General features: G+C 43.8%; 1 protein-coding gene across 7 annotated transcripts in view; it reads right to left on the bottom strand.

Moving 5' to 3' along the window:
* The window catches only part of rerea (arginine-glutamic acid dipeptide (RE) repeats a), a 112,584-nt gene that overhangs the window by 15,744 nt on the left and 77,084 nt on the right, over positions 1-19,756 (bottom strand). For 5 of the 7 annotated variants that reach the window (XM_053849821.1, XM_053849819.1, XM_053849820.1 and 2 more), the window contains 7 exons: positions 11,443-11,548; positions 9,774-9,870; positions 8,614-8,718; positions 4,841-4,889; positions 4,038-4,162; positions 3,536-3,635; positions 2,708-2,806 (listed from right to left, as the gene is read on the bottom strand). In XM_053849821.1, the coding sequence (XP_053705796.1) occupies positions 2,708-2,806; positions 3,536-3,635; positions 4,038-4,162; positions 4,841-4,889; positions 8,614-8,718; positions 9,774-9,870; positions 11,443-11,548 (681 nt within the window). Of the gene's footprint in view, positions 1-2,707; positions 2,807-3,535; positions 3,636-4,037; positions 4,163-4,840; positions 4,890-7,458; positions 7,700-8,613; positions 8,719-9,773; positions 9,871-11,442; positions 11,549-19,756 lie in introns of those variants that run through there. The other 2 variants (XM_053849823.1, XM_053849824.1) reach the window with 1 other exon arrangement.

Here is a 19,756-nt window from a genome sequence, read left to right as displayed (position 1 = left end):
GTGCTATTGTGCAGCTGGAGCAAAATCAATAGCCCATTGTAGAGTGTGAGCACTTCCTGTTTCAAAGATAATTCTTGGAAGTTGTAGAACTGGTTAAGATAATGTGAGCATATGCCCTGCGATAGCAGCACAATGACACGGAGAGAACAGACCGCACATTATTTGTCCTGCTCTGTCAGAACAGTCAAGTTACAGAGGCGCGCTACATATGGAGCCACTGAACTTGACCGGCTAAACTGACCTTTACAAGATACAACAAACCCAGAGAACCTGAAAACAATCTATCAAGGATGGAAAAACACTGCTGGCTCTAATGAAGCAGCATCTTTTCATCAGACACACAACTATTTCAAAACTTAACCAGGATGTATACAAAGATGGTTAAGAGGCTGGCATGCAAAGAAAACATCCTGTACCACGACAAAAGGTGGCAGAAAATTCCAGCACACGCCCATCCTGCATGTTATTTAGTCGCCAAACAGCTTTCACGCACCGCAGCCAGTTTTCAAACAAACTGAACACACCAAGCTCTATCCACAACACTGTCATTTAACTTCAAAATAACCCTCAGCTCAGGATAAAGCTGAATGCCTCAACCATTTTCTAGGGACTACTTCTGCAAGTTTTAACTGCGCCACTGGGGGGCCAGGACTGTCTCCTCGCCACTAAGCAGTGTTGGCAGTCAGCTCCTGTCATCCATCAGCTGAAAATGTAGGAGGAGATAAGCTGCAGCACAGTGCAGCTGGCAAAGAAAGGTCCCCCCCCATTCAAAACAGTCAGGGGTCAGCTTCTCTGGCACGTTGCAGACTGCTGATCGTTTGTATGGCACCTCCTGTTGGCCAATGTGTTATTAGTGCCTCAAATTTAGAAGTGGAGGAATGACCATGAAGAGGTGCGGGGGGGAGACCGACTAATCTGAAAGTGCGGAAACCATTAGTAGAAACTCAATCCGAGTTCATCCCGGATATCTTCGTCAAGTACAATCATTAGTCCAACAACTTCACATCAAGTGAACAGCCTGAAACACTGGTTATTTAAATGTATCAGAATATGTGCTTAGAAAACTCCACAGAATTAGCTTGTGCAGAAACTACTCAAATCTATCTTGACTTAAAAGCAGGTCCTGGATAAAGTGGCAGCAGCTGCCGGCAAGGAGGAGAGACGTGGGGGGGCGAGAAAAGTCAAAGTGGGAGGAGGGGTGTGACAAGTGACCCTGCAGACAGGCAGAGTATGTCATTTCGGCAGCCTTCGCTGTCACTTTTATTCACATCCACAGGAGCGGAGGGGTGGTGCAAAAAAAGAGCAGGCAGAAATAATGAAGCCAGCCGAGCAAGGAGGAAGATGAAGGAGGGACAGGAGCTGCACAGCCATGTGATAAATAAATGAAGAGTAGCAGAGAGTGATTCTGAGAAAGCCTCAAGGTTGGTGCTACATTTACACCTGTCCCTCAAGGCTGCAGGGCTGGAAAGGGACAACCGCTGATCAGATCGCTGAGACAAATGTCTGGGCAAAGTCAACTAGTTCCACTGCAGGCAAAAACACAGGGAGGCAGATGTCACATGGTCGACCGCCAAGTGTTCTCCGGTCAGATAAACAGCATCAGCACTCCGGGGATCCATGTTTAACCAGATTCATATTAGAGTGAAATATTTGATCATGTTTTCTTATTTTGGGAAAATCAGAAGGCAAATTCTCTTAACAAAACCTGGACTGTAATGCTGAAGACACAAAAACAACTGTGTGTGAGATGTCTTAACATGAGCATGAACGAGAGCATGAAGTGTTTTCAGCTTTGACGTGGTTAGGTCAGCCATCACTGAAATCCCATCTCAGACACACAAATCAAACAGAAGCCAGTATTAATGCAACTGCTGCGGACACAACACAGCGGATGACACTTACACTTCGAGGACATTAATAAGGCCTTAAAGCAGCGACTGTTTCCACAATAACACGTACATTTCAGGCATCAATACTGAGAATTTCTATGATCATTAATACAAGGCAACAAGCTCAATCATTCCACATGAACATGATGATGCACTCTGCTATGTAATATAATTTCAAAGTCGGGTTCATGATGCAAGCATCCCAGAATAAGCGGACCGGCCAGCTTCCCTATCAAGTTACAACACCACACAACATCAAAGAGTTTAAGATGAAGCAAACGTCGAGCTGTTTGTAGCACAAACATCAATGAGCCAAAATGGAGTCAACATTGAAACGTTTGGTGCAAAGCATCGTGAAGCATCAAGGCCAGAGCTGCAGACATCCAACACTTTTCACTTCCACCCGCTCATGATGTGGTGTTTGATCACAGAGGAGGAGCTGCCATTTTCTGGTTGGAGCCCTCGACAGCTGCGGTGAAATGCACATCTAAATTCAAATGGAGGCCAACATTACCAGCCCTCAATCTTTTCCCTCCACAGACATGGAGGCTAAAGATTTATTCTGCGGGTGATAAACAGGATGCAGCTGCTCCCGAGGCTCGACGGGGCTGGAAAACTGAGTGTTTTTACTGATGTCTACTGAGTGAGACTGGGCCAAGAGCCTCGTTTGAACTGTCCCTCAATGTTTCCCTCCCGGGACAGTTACGCAAGAAACAAAAAATGGCAGTTTGAAGAAAGATCTTTGCCAGTGGATGATCAAATACTAAAGTTTTAAGCACGAGTTCTGCAGGCGGAATCAAAGACACTTGCTCTCTTACCACTTCATCTTCAGACCAGCACTTTTCTATCAACCTGGGAACGGGCTTCTTCACAAGTCGCTGGAGAGCTTTGCCTGCGTCATAGCTGCTTTCATGAAGCTGTAGAAGACACAAATAACATGTTAGAAAACACCTTTTGATTAAAAATTATTTCAGTGGTTACTGATAATAATGATGTTTTTTTCAAAATACACATTATGGATATTTACAAGTACAACTACTCATAACAATAAGATACTTTTTTGCTTTAAACCAATGCACAAAACTCATGATAAGAGCCCAGGGTCTCCATGTTATCCACAACATTCCACACAAACCATGTTTTTTTCAACTGTAGGAGCAAGTCATTTGTTTCACAAATTTAAATTATGAGCAACTCTGCCATCACCTCTTTATTTTATTTCGTATATCAAGCACCACTAAAAGAAGCAGCCTCTCGATTAGACGGTGAGTCAGGGAATCTTTGCAGAGCTCTGAGCCAGGTGTCGTTTTCAATTTGGTAAAACAGAATCAGCCTCTGAGCAAGCAAGCATTTCTCATTGGAATTGCAAATGCAGCGAAGGTTGAGAGACGATGACCTGCTCGCTATGCTAATTTTCCAGTTTATAGAGTCGGAATATAAATGTCCTGTTTATGACCAATCTAATCTCCGGCTTGCACTTGATTCCTCTGTAGTCATTGTCAAAGTGGCAGGGAAACAGCTCATTATGTCCAATGGCTTATATAGCCACTGCCTTCAAAGATTTGAGCCGGCGCTTTGATTCTAGAGGAAATCCTGGAATCTAAAAACAAGACAAGACTTCTAGGAACAAATCCAATGTTGCTTACAGTGTTAAGTGCGTTTAACGTAGTGTCATCTCGAGAGGCAGCAAGACATCCATCTTCAGTTGAGCCTCCGTCACACATCCCTGCAAAGGCAGCCATGCTCCTGTGGAGGAGAAAAGGAATACAGTTCAGATTAAATCTAATTTTGGCATGGACTGTTGAAAAAAAATACATTAGGAATGTAATGGGGAAAATTTCAATCCTCAGTTTTATTTCATGACTGCGAGTTTAATACCATTTATAGCAACAACAATGGTGGGGGAAATGAATGGAGATTAAATTATTTAATTCAAGATCCATATATCTATTTCAGGCTATAGCATTTCACGGATACAGTAGTTGGGAACTTCTGGAACCAATTCAAGTATCAAATCCACCTCTTCTTCCTGGTATAGAAATAATCAACCTAAACCTTTTGTTCAGGGGATGTTTCTTTTTTAATTTTAAGCAACCATCTGAATGTTTTGATATTCTTTTTTTCCCAGGGTAAAATGATAGAACTCACCGTGCGGCTCTGAGGTACATGAGGAGATCACAGTCGTTGACCCCGGGCATCCAGACCAGCTCCTCATTCTCAGTCACTGCTTGTCCACCAGAAGCAGGAAAGGGCTGCAACTCTGGGAGCTTGGCCTATTTTCACGTTCAGTGAAGAAGAGGAAGAAAGGGGACAGATGGAGTCACACTACAAATAGCAGGCGAGCATGAAGAAAATATCAGCTTTCAAATGGCTGTCATCGCTGTGAGAGCAGGCAGAAGGAAACAAGGACAAATCACCACATGTAGACATGCACAGTGCTGTGTGTGCTGCAAATCTGAGGCTGACAACAACCGCAGCATTACTGTTTATATTTCGACGTCAACAGGCGTAAGTGTTGACACCAAATATGATGAATCATAGCAGAGAGAACTTCAATGTTATGTTTCAGTTCAGGCAATTGTTCATTTTGATAACCACCCATTATTATTAGTCGTAGCAACAATATTGACAAACAATATTGGAAAAGTCAGCGACTTATCGTTCAATACAGGCATTAACTGTGTGATATATTTTAACATTACAAGATGGCTCACACATAAACACACTTGAGAATAGTTGCTATTCACGCTAATGCTAACAATTCGAAGAGTAATAAGAGGCTAACTACAGAAGTCTTCAGAACTTCAAAGTCAAAGTTGAGTCAAAGTTGATTTACTTTTCAGGTGCAGTGTTCTTACAATGCTACTGCACATGAGTATATAGGTCCTTATGAACAATTTAAATTTATAATGACACAATGAATCTGTTGTAATGATGTTGTGACCTCTCACCTGATGACTAGGACCAACTCTGATCTCCCCTTGCGTGCTGTTTAGTCGCCTGAAAAATAAGGCAGAATCATTAAAACATGTAGTGTACAGTAAATTTGGTGAGGCTAAAAATGTATTGACTAAAATGTGGCAGGAAATGAAGAATATGTTCACAGAAAGTTGTGTAACTTCAGAAAACTAGTGAGAAATATGCAGACTGTACTGTTCATAGCAATAAACTAGAATTCTCTCTGAGGAAATGGGGGTGGAAGCCCACTCTGAAAATATAGCCATTGCCTCTGAAGCGGCTGCGGGTGCAAATGTTGGTCGTCATAGCAACAGCAATTTAATAATAGTGTTCCGAATCTCCAGCTGCAGTGGATTAAAGAAAATGACAAGATGTTCCTTTTGAAAAGCCTTTCCTTCTGTTGCTAAGGTAACGGCGGTGATTTTCATACAGCCGAGTGTCGAGGCTGCCCAGAATCTGTCGGCGTGATTTGCACCCGGCGAAACTCACACTCCATCACGGAGACCTGGCGGAAACCTGAGAGACCAGGCCTTTGCGGTTTCCTTTGAGTCTTCAGACCACCGAACACAACGACGAGAGCATAGTTAACTTTTCACTTCAGAGCAGGCACCCTTCCTGTCTGGAATCTAAAGAGGGGCTCCTCACAAGAAACCACCTCAAAATCACACTAAAGAAACATGGAAGGTTTCTCCACCATTAGCTTTCACAACAGTTAGGCTCTTTGTTTTCATGACGATTTGATTTATCACCCAACAACACAACACAGAGCAACATGCTCACTCTAAAAAGGTTCACAGCAGCCCCTCATAACAAGCACATTATCCACTAAATAAGAGCCACGCTGTTGAGTCAGAGGGGATCTGGTCTGTGTTACTTCTGAGTGAAACTTGGATGAATGTGTGCATGATAATCTGCAGTCCATCCAGAGCATGTTTGGCGGGACCCGCAAGGATGAAAAATGAGTACCTGTGCAGCAGTAAATGAACAGGAGACGATCATGTTTTTTTTAACTTTTGGACGCAGACAGCAGTGATAGAATGCTGTGCAGGTTTGCAGAGAGCATACAGATGCATCCCAGCAGGGAATACTGAAAGTGAACAGAAGCAGCATGAGGAGCTCAGATATAAACAAACCCCATACAAAGGATCATTTTCTGAAAATGGTTAAGCATGACACCACTAACTTGGGTTAGTGTCTGTCCAAAAACACTGTGTGAGGACACAGCGGCGTCATCCGCAGACAATTGAGTCCAAGTCACTGGCTGAACAAATCTGATTCGCTCACACTTTAAAATTTAACAAAAATAAATTACTTCGATAAATTCTTTTATGCACAGTTGATGAGCCAGACTTAATTAAAGAAGTGACTGACAGGAAAATGTGAAGGCCACGACAAATCTGGTTCTCATGAGCTGTTTGGCACAAAATAATTCCCATCCAAAGTTGTTGTACTGCTTATTCTTGGTGCAGAACATACATTTGGACCCAATATTGAAGGAGGTATAATGGGCACTTACAGCATGTTGGCAGTCTGCAAGTCATCAAATGAACAGTTGAGTGTTTTGTTCTGTAGCTTTTGCCAGAACATTGCCAAACAAATGACCAGTTCCATTACGATATAGATTAGTTTGCTTTGACATAAGTACAGTTAGACTGTCAGTTGTTCTTCAATGTGTGTGTAGTTATGATATTCATATTTAGCAATTTGTTTAGCTGTTTACAAGTGCTCACATGCTGCCAAGGTGGTTGTTGTGTGTATATATATTTCAACTAACTAACTTCTTCTTTGGTTCTAGATGTGCAATTGTCTATTTTGTTAGACTTCTACACGGTAATAACAAAAATAATAAATCAAAAATGCATCAGCAGAGTGTAGTTTCTGGACCTCTTCGCTCTGGCTGCTGCCCCCGCCACCCAACCAGCATAAGCGTTCAAAAATGGAAGGAAGAACAACGTAATGCCAGATCGTTTACCGTCTTTATCTTCTTTATTGTCAAAACTGCGATGTCTGACTGATACATATATCTGTGAGAAATATCTGTCCAGCCATGCCCTGCCGTCATGGCAACTAAAAACCTCCGCCGTCAAACCGGAACCACAACACATCACGACCAACTCCGTGTGCAATCAAGGACAACCCCGCCCCCTTCGTCAATAGCAGCCAATGATAGCGGGACTCTGTGGCACACTGACATAATTGCTGAGCAGCAATAACAGAGCAGCTCCACGCTGGTTAAGTACCATGACAGGCGGTCCGTCCACAACAGAGCTCCACACTCGGTCCGGCTTTGTCTTCAGCCCAGCTCCGACTCGGGGCGCGCCATGTCATCACTGTTGTAAACAGGAGATGCAAAATGGAGCCTGTCTGCGTCTCATTTGGACCTGAAGCCACGGACGTGTTCGTGTCCTATTCTCCGCTGACTCACAGACATATTGTGATACAATGACGGCGGCTCTCCGTTCAGACGTGAGCTGCAGCGGTTTGTCATCTGCAGTGACAGTCGTATTTACACGCGCACACGACGGCGGGGAGGCAGACAGCACGCAGACACCACGAATGTGAAAATGTGACGAGCCGACAGTCTGAAGAGAAGAACATGATGCAGACCTACCTCCGGGGGCTGAACAAGTCGTCCATTTCAGACATGGAGCCCGCGTTATTTCACACTGACACGGCGTATGCTGCAATACCGCTCGCAGGACTCGCGTCCCCCCGGCTCCCACCTACTTATAGGTGCTCAAAATGGAGAAGCACGCATCGCTCCGGAGGTTTCCACGGAGCTTGTGCTGTGACCTCAGACAGCTCGTGCGGCGGCGCTTTCATCCGAAGGGGGGCAGTGCGCATGTGCAGCGACCCCACAGACGCATGTGGACGCGCGCGAGGCGGCGGCAGCAGACAGGGCACGCGTTCACAACACACGCGTCATGTGCGCTCGGAGACGTGGAGGGGCTCCCTCAGGGGGGATCCTGACCGGAGCTGCTCAGAAGCTCGTCACATGATGCACACAGGCATCAACTGGACCGCTTCGAATTGTGAAAACATTGTGACCCAGGTCGCATCTCGCCAACAATGCAGACTACTGTACACGCAAACACGGACGACTCGACATAAATAAACTAGCCAGACTATGAAGCACAAGTGAAACAAGCAGTGCTTTCTTCAGTAGATAGAAAACAGAGTGGCGTTCATGGGGAGTATAGGTCCAGCCATATAAATCAAACAATAAATAAAGAGTTGTTGGTAGAGAGTCGCAGAAGTATGCCACGAAGAGAGTAGAATGTGAAGTAACTCCAGACAAAAGGAATCACACGTGAATCTGCAATTACAAGCAACACATTCACAGAATGTTTCAGCTGGTATACACCTTATTCTTGTCCCTCAGTGACCAATAATGTAATTATAAATAACACCACAAGGACATCTTTAAATACATCACTATAGAAGTAAACAAATTAGCCACACACCAACAAACTATTCAGGTCAGCCAACAACTTAACCTGCAAACAAGTGACCAAAAAAACAACAAACCACCACAACACAAAGCCAAAAGCAGAAAATGCATACAGCTTTATTTATTCATGTTTAAGCAGTTTAATTCATTGGATGTGTCCCAAAACATTTGCATAGTGCAAGTCGCCACTTTAAAGTTTAAGGTGTAAAAAAATAACCCACATATGGGGGTGACAGTGATTTGATCAAAGTAAAAAAATGCACAGCAAAGGAAATAATGCATTTTTAAAGAGTATCAAAGCAGAAAAGATCTTACCTGGTCTCTGGGTTATATCCAAGGATATAGAAAAAGGAGTCAATTCGAGCTTTGAACTCCCTGGCAGCAAAAATGTCAGAGAAATGGGAAATGTTGCATTTCCCCCTGTATATGGGAAAAACGAAATTATTATAATTGAAACATACATTGAAACAAACCATCATAACTACATTTGCTACATGCATATTTATCTGCATGTGGGTATACTGCTTGTACATACTAGTATTGGTGAGTGTGTGTATTCTGCATATGTGTGCATCATAAAGTTAATGAAGTTAAGCGATAGATTCAGTTGTGCATTTCAGCTGGTTCAGTTTCATCCATATCTCATACAGACAACAGAGCATTCCAGAGAGGGACCAAAACACATGGGTTCAACTCAAAGGTCTTAATTGGGCTCCTGCTACCCGGGGAGGACTGTAGACTTCTGTTTGACAGCATCAAATGTGAGTAATATCTGCCATTTTCCAAACCTGCACTTTAAACTTCATAAAATCTGGCGTGAGTCATATATATGAGACTCGGTGCATGTGTGTCCGCAGACATCATGTGGAAAGAGTGAACAGCAGGGATCTGCACCAAATCTCTGCATGAGCTGATAAATCAGAAGCGATGACCACATCTCCACACCATTTCCTCTTTCCACTCCCCCGATGTCTGCTTCTATCAAACAGACATCACAGGCGCATGAAGCCGGGCTGCACAGAAACACAAGCTGCCCGTCTCCCCCCCCGAAAAGATTAGAGGGTGCTTAGGAGTGCTGTCTTCAGAGAAGTGCGGCATTACAGCATCCCACTGGAATTCCCTCCCATTTATCTGAAGCCTGGAGACGAAGTGAAATCAAAGACGGCTCTGTTTAGGAGACGTTGCAGCTAATTTGCCCTGAAATCAGCGGTTTCTGGGAGACATGCCTGTGACGGGTGGCTGCCGCTGAGCACCTCACATATGGTTTTGGTTAAAGAGAAAGGGAAGTGGGAGGGTTCGGTCAGCCGGGAGTGACGAGGCAAAAAAAAAAACAGGATCATTGCATAAACGCTGAACATCAGGTCCAATACAAAGTTGTGTAACAACACTGTGATAATGCAGTAATAACACCGAAATAAGCAGTGAGATGTAATAATGGTAGGAGTAACAACTGTGTCTGTGACTAACTGTCTTACCTGAGAGCAGCAGCATGATAAGTGTCCACATAGTCGGATATGAAGAGTTCTCTGCTTCTGACTACTGGATCTGTGATTACCAGTTCCCGGCCAGAGTCTGCATCAAGCAAAAACACAGTTGGATTACATTTATGAATGTTACATTCTCAAATAGGTTTATTAAAACAGGTGAAGTGCTCTCTGCTGCCACCTGGAGGCAAGTCTGTTTTAAGCGTTCACACGCAGCACCTCAGACGTGGCAACCAAAATCAAAGGGGTTATAATCGGTGATACACAGAGAATACAAAAATTTAGCAATAAACTGTGACGATTTCTGCTTTTGCCAGAACCAACAGGCTATCATGGCACATGGTGTCTTGTGCTTAGCTGAGAAGACTCATGAGGTCATGAGACATCAGCAGCACCCGGCACAAAGCTGAATCCAGTTGATGACAACAAACTTGAAACGTGAACTCTGAGCTGATGACTCCACACTCAGGGAGGTCAGTTCCTAAATTAAATGTCAAGAATGAAGTAAAGCTTATGTTTAACTCAGTCTGCATAAGTCACTGACCCAAATACTTAGGAGGCTTTTACGCCACATATATTTAGTGTTCACTGCATTCACTTAGGTAATCTGAGAAGATCTGGAGCAGCCGGAGCATGTTTGCTCTTGACGACCGACCAGGTGCTGACAGAACGTGTCAACAGCAGCGTCAGGTCATTAGGATTTAGCAAGACATAATAACACTGTAATTGCTTTACTTCTAATCCATACTGGACAAGCTACATACAATAATTGTGTATTAGTTGGAATCAACCCCTGAGCTGACCGTGACTGACATTAGAAATGTATTCTATGTTTTAATTTTTAATCATCACTTTAGGTTTTTCCTGGATTGTGAATGTACACAGGTAAAATTTAAATTGAAAACTGGGGAAGTCAAAACAAGTCTGTACATAAGGGATAATAGTAAAACTTCATTCTTAAACATCAAAATAACAACCTAAACCATAACACCAGAGTATGTCTATTCCACTTGAGACACAGTTGTGAGAGGAACATAACAGTAACTTCAACCCTTGGAGGGGAAATACAGGGGATGTTTTGTGTTCTGCAGTGGAATGCGAGAAGAGCGTTTTGATCCGGTGTCGGTGAGGCAACTGGAGACGCCAGTAAAATTGGACGGTAATCAAATGTGGCCTTGCCTGTCCTGATTTCAAAAAAGAAAAGCCTCACAGGTATGACACAGTGTCATCTTCACTCCAAGTGCGTCATGTTATTAAGTTAGATTTTAAAAGCTTCCTTCGCTGTTTGCATAAAAACAGTGAGAACAGTGAACACTGCTGATACTGCACTCTGTGAAACTGCACTGAACAGGTGGTAAGAGGCCCTGACATGAATGTGTTAGGACATGATGAGTCCACTCGCACTGGTGTTGATGAAAGTACGTGTGTGTGTTTGTGTGCCACACGGCACTGAAGGTCATTAACATTTGACAGCACTGAAGAACTGTTGCCCGGGGAACAGAGTCACAGCGGGATTGGCTGTGCTGCTGGAACACTGATCTGTGCAAAATGCAATTGTGGCTCTTATATCTCTCACCAGCGTGTCCGTCTGAAGCGGGGTGTGACAGTGAAAGCTCCTCCAGCATTATACAAATGAATGCAGACGTCAAGACAATCTTACCATTCTCATTGTTGCGATCCTGCACCAGGTGCTGGTAGACAGAGTCAGGCACCTCTGACTGGCGGTAGTACCATTTCACATTCATCAGCAGATGGTCCCGTTTACTCTGCAACACACACAGAGACACAGCAAGTGAGCAGAGAGCGTTCTGTCTGTTTTTTTTCCAACATCCAAAGTGTTCTCCTGGGAAACACTGTGCAGATGCATTGTTTATGATTTCACACAAGATGGTGCCAAAAAGGCATGTGGTGAGCCCAAATCATTAGAGAGGGATTTGGGAGCATTTAGATATTTAATAAAGCAAACAGTGGGACAGACTGTCCCGCTGGACGGGTGCACAGAGAGGAGGCTGAAGGTAATGAACCGGTGACTGCTTTTTCTGTCTTCCAAAGCTGGACATGCATTTACTGATGTGTTGTAAAAGCTACAATGCTCACTGGCACCACCCACTGGCCTTTAAAACGCAGTTCACGGTATTAAAAAAAAGCCTGCTATTCCTTAAATAACCAGCAAGAGGCACCACTGGCGCAGGAAGACGATGAGCTTTCGAGGTCTGGTCAATGAAAGGAGGGAGGGGGAAGAAAATGGTTGAAACTGAGGGCAGCCTTGAGGTGAGAGATAAAAAAAAAGAGCAAATACAGTTTTCATTTCATGTTCTAAAATATATATTGCTTCTTCACAATGTGTCACGGACAGCTTCAGGTTGTGAGGGAATCACATATTTGTGGATTGAACCAAGGCAGCAGCCAACAAATCACAAGGAGGCGGTTTGAAAAATATGAAGGGGAAAGACAACAGATGCCCCTTCTGTGTGATGTGAGTGTGTGGAAGAACATGAGGTCACAGCAGCGGTATTTAAAGTCTTTGAGTACATCGTTCAGTTATGTCACTGGGGAGGAGACTATACGGCAGTCGTGCACGTCTCACTAACACTCTCTAACCCACCTAAATGTTTCCTCCCATTCACCCTATTCCTTTCTCCACCTTCTACCTTCAATCTCTCACACCACCCATCTATTCAATCAGTCTCCATTTCTCTCTTGAACTAACTCAAGAAGCACTGAACAGGACTGGATCCACCGTCAGCTGCATTAACCGTCACACCACACTTCAACATGGAGCGCTGTGAAACACGCCTGGACCGTGTGGAGAAAAAAAAATCAGTTCAGTGATGTCATCATATCTCTCCTTGTCCTTCGACGCAGCTCTCAGTGTAAAGACAACGCTGTCTTCTCCACGAACAGGCAGTCGCCGCGGCAGAACACGTAGTTATCTGGTGCTTATGCATAATTAATACTTTAAGAAGACTGTAAGTGCTGGAAGGGCAAACCCTCAACGTGTCATTTTGTGGCTGAAAAACCACTAAATCAAAGAGTCTGCTGCAACAAAATAACATGACAAAGGAGACACTGTCATTACAAGGCAGAAGTGACTTGATTTTGTGTCGTTTGGGGAACCTTTTAAGACTGCCTAAAATGGTGGACTTTTAAAGAGAAGATGTCATACGTGTTAGGGAGAAAATATGTGATGTGCAAGGTGCTCCAAGTCGGATGGGGGTCAGTAAGAAATAGCACAAGATTAAGTTGCAAAGGACTTTAAATTGTGAGAGTTGGAGGAGCTTTTCTCCTGTGAAGAAAACATGAATCAGTATTCTTGTTTATTTCTTAAAGAATGTGCCATTTTCACAGTCTCTTGAATATGAACTGAAGTAGTGAAGATGTAGTTTCAGAGAATGTAGAAAACCTGAGGATACACCTCATTCAATACCACACATTATAGTAAACATTACTTTAACGATCATCATCGTCTCTGAAGCAGATTGCTGTTTGGGAGCTGGCAGTGGTGTTAAGCCCTCTCACGCAGCAGTGATGACAGAGAGGAAGACAGAGAGCGACATATGGAGCACGTAGCGGGAGCAACGCAAAGCTTTCAATTATCAAAGAAAGAAAGGATCATGTAAGAGAGAAAATGAAGGCAGGACAACGGATGGTCAGAGTCACCGCTGCTCGTGTCGTGGGAGGTTTGCCAAGTCTGCCGTGCAGAACAACATACAAAACCACAACGTTGAATTGATTAGAGGCATTCCTTTGAGCCCCACACAATGTCGGCCATCTTTGCTTCTGCCAGAGGCAAAACACAGCCCGGCCCTCCCTCCTCCTGGGCCCTAAACCCTGGGAATGTGGCTCACTCCTGAGAGGCCAAAAGACTTACTAACCCACTAGTGGGAGACAGAAATGAAACACAAGAGTAAGTGCAAGGAAGCAAAGAGGAGCAGATAAAAAAGGGGGGAAATGAGCAGGAGCTGGATTACGAAGGGAGGAGCAGGACTCTCTCACTTCCTTTGACTTAAAATTACAACTATCCTGCCTTCTGGGTACAAGGCTGCTCTTTCTTACAATGAGGAGGAGATACATAAATCTCAGACGGAACACAATGGTGCCTCCCTTTCTTCAGCATTCCTGGCCAACAGGCTGGATTTATCTGCAGTATTTATGATATGGAACATTGATTTATATCACTTAAATAGCAGAGATGTATTCAGCGCTTCTTTCAAAAGAGGCCAAGACAAGTCGGGCATTATGAGAGTCAATAAAATCCTCCCCGTCGCCAGCTTAAGTTGGCTGGCCCCTTGGATCTATAATGGCTGTGCAGTTTTCTTTGTGTGGGAGCATATGTGTGTGCCGACCTCTTGAGCACCAAGGCCCCCCATGCAAGATTGCAACACTGAAAAGCAGGACTGGAGAAAGCGGGCAAGATTTTTTGCTACACTCAAAGGTTCCAGGAGTGGAGAGATACACAGATCAGACGCACAAGATGAGGGGTGTTTACTCGTGTCTTCAGGCATCAGTCAAGCGCAGTCCATATATGGGCTTGACTTGAACTACACTCATCTAAATATCACTTGTGACCAAACAGTAAATCTCCTTCACGACAATGTAGGCTGTTAACCTTAAACTAACTCCTCAACAGACCAGCAAAAATAGTGCCTGCAGCTATACAACGGAAAAAATGAACAGGAATAAAAGTGTATATAAATTTGTAACAGACCAAACATGATGAAACTGGCAGAAAAAACATCTGTGTGTGAAATGGAAATAGTCCACTGCCTTCAGACCAAACAGTGCTGTGGAGTGCTGCTTTCTTTGCTGATTCTTTAATCGAAAGTTCGTCCTTTTACTTTTATAGCAGTACAGAAACTCAAAGATAAAAGAGATGCCGGCAGTCAAGTGTCCTAACTTCGCCCCATCTGTTCACCATGCCCACTGTCATGCTGCAGGACTGTGACAGAACTAAATGAAGGTTGTTACAACCTGTAACCTGGAAGGCTAATACCCGTCCTGCCCCCCGAGCTCCACTCCCCTCCTTGTACTGTAACAGCAGGGCTTTGATTTGAACAAAACCAGATGCTCTGGCTCTCTCACACGACAGACCCCGGTGCACCTCGTTAACAGGAAACCTCTGTTTATTTTCTCTGCTTTTCAAACACTCTCTTCTTCCTCTGCTAACCCTGTTAGTGACCCCCCTCGCTGCTGTGACGACATCAACGAGCAGGATCTATGACTTCCTCCAGGAGGTGGCGGCCAGAAGTAAGGAAGGATAGACGGATCTCAAACGCACAGACAAAGGAGATGGCGGAGGGGAGGGAGGGGGAGGTCAAAGAGACAAGAGTAGCAGCAACAGCAGCGGCTCAGTGTCGGCCAGGAATGTCAAGCAGTTGAGCCCGATGAGCAGGTCGTGAGCAGAGTTAGCCAATAGACTGAGGACAGAGCAGACTGGGCTCACAGTAGAGTCACAAACACTTTTTGTCGAGCACAAATCTGAAGTCTCCTCCTGAGTCAGATACCAGCAAGGTCAAGATAAGACCTCTTCCTGTTTCTGAACTGAAACCAACCCTGATGTCTGATACGGAAACAGAGTTTATTTTAGTTCCTTTTCAAAGAAACATAAGAGTAAGCACTAGACATATATGAATAAAAGCAGAACCAATTTTTGGCTTCGATGTCTAACGCATGTTGACCACTGTTGGGTAACTGTTGAACGAATACATAAGCAGACAACGGTGGTTAGGAATAAAGACGCCCTTAGCATGACCATCTGGGAACAAGAATCTGGGGTGAGGAGACTCAGAGGGCAAAGTGTTCACCTCGCTGGCTGCGAACAGAGATGAAGCACAATCCAAGAACAAAAGGCTGATTGTGGCAGAGATGGGATCTGGGGAGACTAATCTTCTACTCTAACATGATCAGATTAGAGACAGGAGGCAGAAAGGCAGGCTGGGGAGATCACACGTACACAAAAACACATCCAGGAGGAAGATGATTGATCTGATTGAAAACGTTTTTCTCAATTTTCCATCTTCATTTCCTTCCTTCGTTTCACCCACCCTCCGCAGCAGGGAGAAATCTACCAGCGCTCAATAAGAACTTCCATCTGGACACACTTTTGGAAAAAAAAAAAACCCTTTGACGACGTGAGTGTGTGTTCATGAACTGCCGATGGTATGAGATCTGCTGTGCTCATGCAATCTTGGACATCTCTGTGTCTGACAAAGGAGGTTGTTAAATAGAAACGCCAGCATGCTGTGTGAGCAAACACACACATTGCAGCGACTGCACTCGCCCTCACACACACACATGCACAAATAACAGGCTTTCAGGATAACAATCACCATTCTTCTCCTCACCCTGCAGCACACTGGGGCAGGCAGGTCTCTGCGTCAGAGGGGAAAAAGAAAGCAGCTCTAAATCAGGCTGTCACAGGCAGCAACGGCATGATTCCGCCCAGTGAGCCTCCACCATCAAAGCATGTGATGGAGTTGGTAGATTTAATAATCGCACCATCACCCACCAGCATGCCCCACATCTATTTAATAATTCCAGCTATGACAAGAATGCAGTGGATTCAAATGCTATAAAATGACCTAAACTAAGGTTAATATAAGGTTATATTTCCTATCTGTCCATTTTGTAATTACTAAAGAATGATGCATCACTGGAGCTATGTGAGGGGTTCATTTTCTTGACAAGAAAGATATTATAATTAACAAAAAAACTATTGCTTTCATCGACACTTCACGTTGAAATTACGATTCAAAATAATGTTTTTTTTCCTTTACTGGCTCTCATTTTGATCAGCAAAAGGCAAGCCAGGATTGCAAAAGGACAAAAAAGATACTGAAGAAAACATTTTGTAACAACCAGAATAACATGTAACCAAGAAGATCTTCCCTCACAATGTTAAAATTACCAGAAACATCACATGCAAAAGTATATTTAGTGGAAGAGCTTGGAGCCATGTAGTACTCAATTACTATTGTCTATGAGGAGGACATCAGCTTCCTCGCCTGGCAACAAGCACAAATGCAGAGCATGTGGGCGGCCGCAAGGAAAAAAAATGGGGTGAGGTGGGTCCCAGCTGTGGTGGCAGCACTGGCAGGACCTTTCTCCTCGTGCCTACACAGGGGCGTCCCTCTTGCTGCCTTCTCTTTGGCTTGACCTGTTTTGATATTAAAACGGCGCCCTCTGCTTTGAACACTCTGGGCCCATCTGTCAGCCGTGGCTCCATATTGGATTGGATGAGCATTAGCCTTTTCAAAGTGGGCAGATTTGCTCTGTTGTGCGAGTGCCTTTGAACATAAGCGCCCACGCCTGCCTTAAATTCAGAAACATCCTTTCAAGGAATCAGCCGCTGCACATAAATCAATTCATGATACATCTACCAGTTGTTGTGATTTATCAATTGACAGATAACTGGGCTCGTTCACATCGGGCGTTGTCATTCATCTGTACAGAGCGTTCGGAAAAAAAAAAAGAAAAATAAGAGGAAGCATTGTCTGACATGAAGCACACAGAGGATAGTAATTATGACTCGGGGGCTGCGGGAGACTATTGGTGGATCTGACTGCCGACTGCAGGAACTCTTGACATACTGGAGTCACAAGCTGTACACATGACTGTCACATCTGAGGCCCCAATGTTCCTGCTCGCAACCAACACAATTGACTGACCTTTTTATACTGAAGCATGCACGGATGAGAGTGACTGCACATGATACAAAGGGATAAGCAACAAGTCAAGGCAATATTTTCATCAGTAAGGAAAAGTAAATGTGAGACCACAATGTGGAAGCTAATTCATCAATGAATCAATTAACCGACGAAGCAGCCAGAACTATGAATGAAAACAAGATGCTTCAATATCACCGCACAGGAAAACGGACCTACAACTGAAAGCCAACACAAGCTTGTGTGACATTTACGCCATATAAAACCCAGCCGTACGTTACATTATCTTAAAACTTAAATCTTGTACACAAGCTGAAACAACACTGAAATAAAAGAAGAAAAATGCACTACAAATACAAACATTGGTGTTGCAATTGTTGTAGACATGTTGCAACAATTTAGGGCCACACTTTTTATTAACCTAAATAAACTAGTTGTAGTAGTAGTTACTGATTAGTACCTAGAACTACTATATTGCTATACCCTAGAATACTCACTGAAAGTTCACACAAAACAAGAGCATAAATACGGTGTGTTAGCTGTGAATAAGCAAGTTTTTAGTTATTAATTGTTAATATGTGTTCTCCAGTCTGAAGTGTCACCCAGTTTAGCGATATAGCCAAAAAAAATCACAAGCTTTGTTACGCGTTTTCAATTCCATGTCCCAGTGAGACATGGTAAACGAACAGAGACTAAAACAAAAAAGTGAAACAGAGAGTGTGTAATTGTGAGAGCCCAGGTCTATTAAAAAAGTCAGCACATGTCCAACTTAAATATTTGCCTTCTCCTGGCAACACACTCTTGCACGGCGGCTATGGCCAAGAAATGTAAAATTAGTCAAACGATGGAACAGAGATGAGCTCTGTGAAAAGCAAATGGAATCTACAGAACATACGCACTAATAAAGATCACTATCTGCACAGAACCAGGATACTAGCATCTTGTGTTGAATGATTCAGACGTGCATGTGCACACACACACACAGCCTTTTGTTGGAAGAGCAGCACAACGGCTTGCAGCTCTAGCAGAGTAAAGGCGAGAATACAGATCCGAGTGAGACTTCAAACGCAGGCTGTGTGAGGACAGATGGAGGCGGTTAGAGAGCTCATATCTGCGTGTACAGATCATAATACTGACTTTATTTCCCAATATCTCTCCCTCTCTCGGCCAGGAGTACAGCTAACGCTGCCAGAAACATTGTCTTTCAGTCTTTAGACTTTTATTAAGCTGCTTCAAAACACTTTTCTTTGATACCTGGCTTCACATGAGTTTGTGTATGCCGGCGGCTGAGTGTGTGTGTGTGCGTGTGTGTGTGTGTGTGTGTGTGTGTGTGTGTGTGTGTGTGTGTGTGTGTGTGTGTGTGTGTGTGTGTGTGTGCGTGCGTGTGTGTGCATATAGAACGGGATGTTCCCTGGAGACAGTCAGAAGGAAATTCCACAGTCAGGACTTAAGAGTTAAATAAACTGAGTAATGCTGACATTTTTCTGGACGATGTCAGCAAGTCATATATCTAGTGATGAACCTGTTTTGTTCTGCTGGTGATACACAGTGCTAGCTTCTCATGATGTAATGAGCTTTGGAATATTCCAGACAGCTAGGCAATAGCATGAAGCGTTTCTGCTGAAACTAGAGCGCTCAGTTCAACTGGAGAATAATGTTAAGAATCCTGTTAGAGGGGGGAAATTAGCTGCTGCAGCACTCCAGGTGACAAAACCATTAAGCACTGAGGTAAAATTAAGTTTGACAAATGGGCTACAAGAGAGAGAAAACAAGAAAGACCACACAGAAGCTATTTTCAGAGAGGGAGGTGAACAACTTTGGCAGCTGGGGTTCACAATTCTCAGACAAGAACCAACAATCATAGACAAATAATTGGGTTTATGAAGTTCCAATCTTCGTTTTTATTTGGCACACATATAATAGAGATTAAGGAGGCCCACCAAGGTCAAGCCCAGCGAAAGACTTTCTCTCTCCTTGTGATAATTTGGATACAGTAGGTGCCTAAAACAGCAGATAGGAATTTGTTGTTTTGAAGGAAAATAAATAAAATACTATAAAGCTTAAGGGATTTCAAATATGAATCTTATGAGTTGGAAACATGCTCTTTATCATCTCTACATCTCACAAAGACACATAGTCAAGAGTCAACAGCTTGGCTACATCAGTTAAACAGTAAAGAGACAAAAGAACACACGTTTGGGGGAGCAGATAAAAGCAATGCGGGCACTCTAAACTAGATCTTGCACTAGAAACCGGGCAGACTGCATCACAGAGGTCCTTGAAAATCGGCAAGCGCACAACTAAGATATC

Source organism: Synchiropus splendidus, chromosome 18 (genome assembly GCF_027744825.2).
Source record: "Synchiropus splendidus isolate RoL2022-P1 chromosome 18, RoL_Sspl_1.0, whole genome shotgun sequence".
NCBI classification, from domain to species: domain Eukaryota; kingdom Metazoa; phylum Chordata; class Actinopteri; order Syngnathiformes; family Callionymidae; genus Synchiropus; species Synchiropus splendidus.
This window is presented reverse-complemented; position numbering and strand designations above follow the sequence as displayed.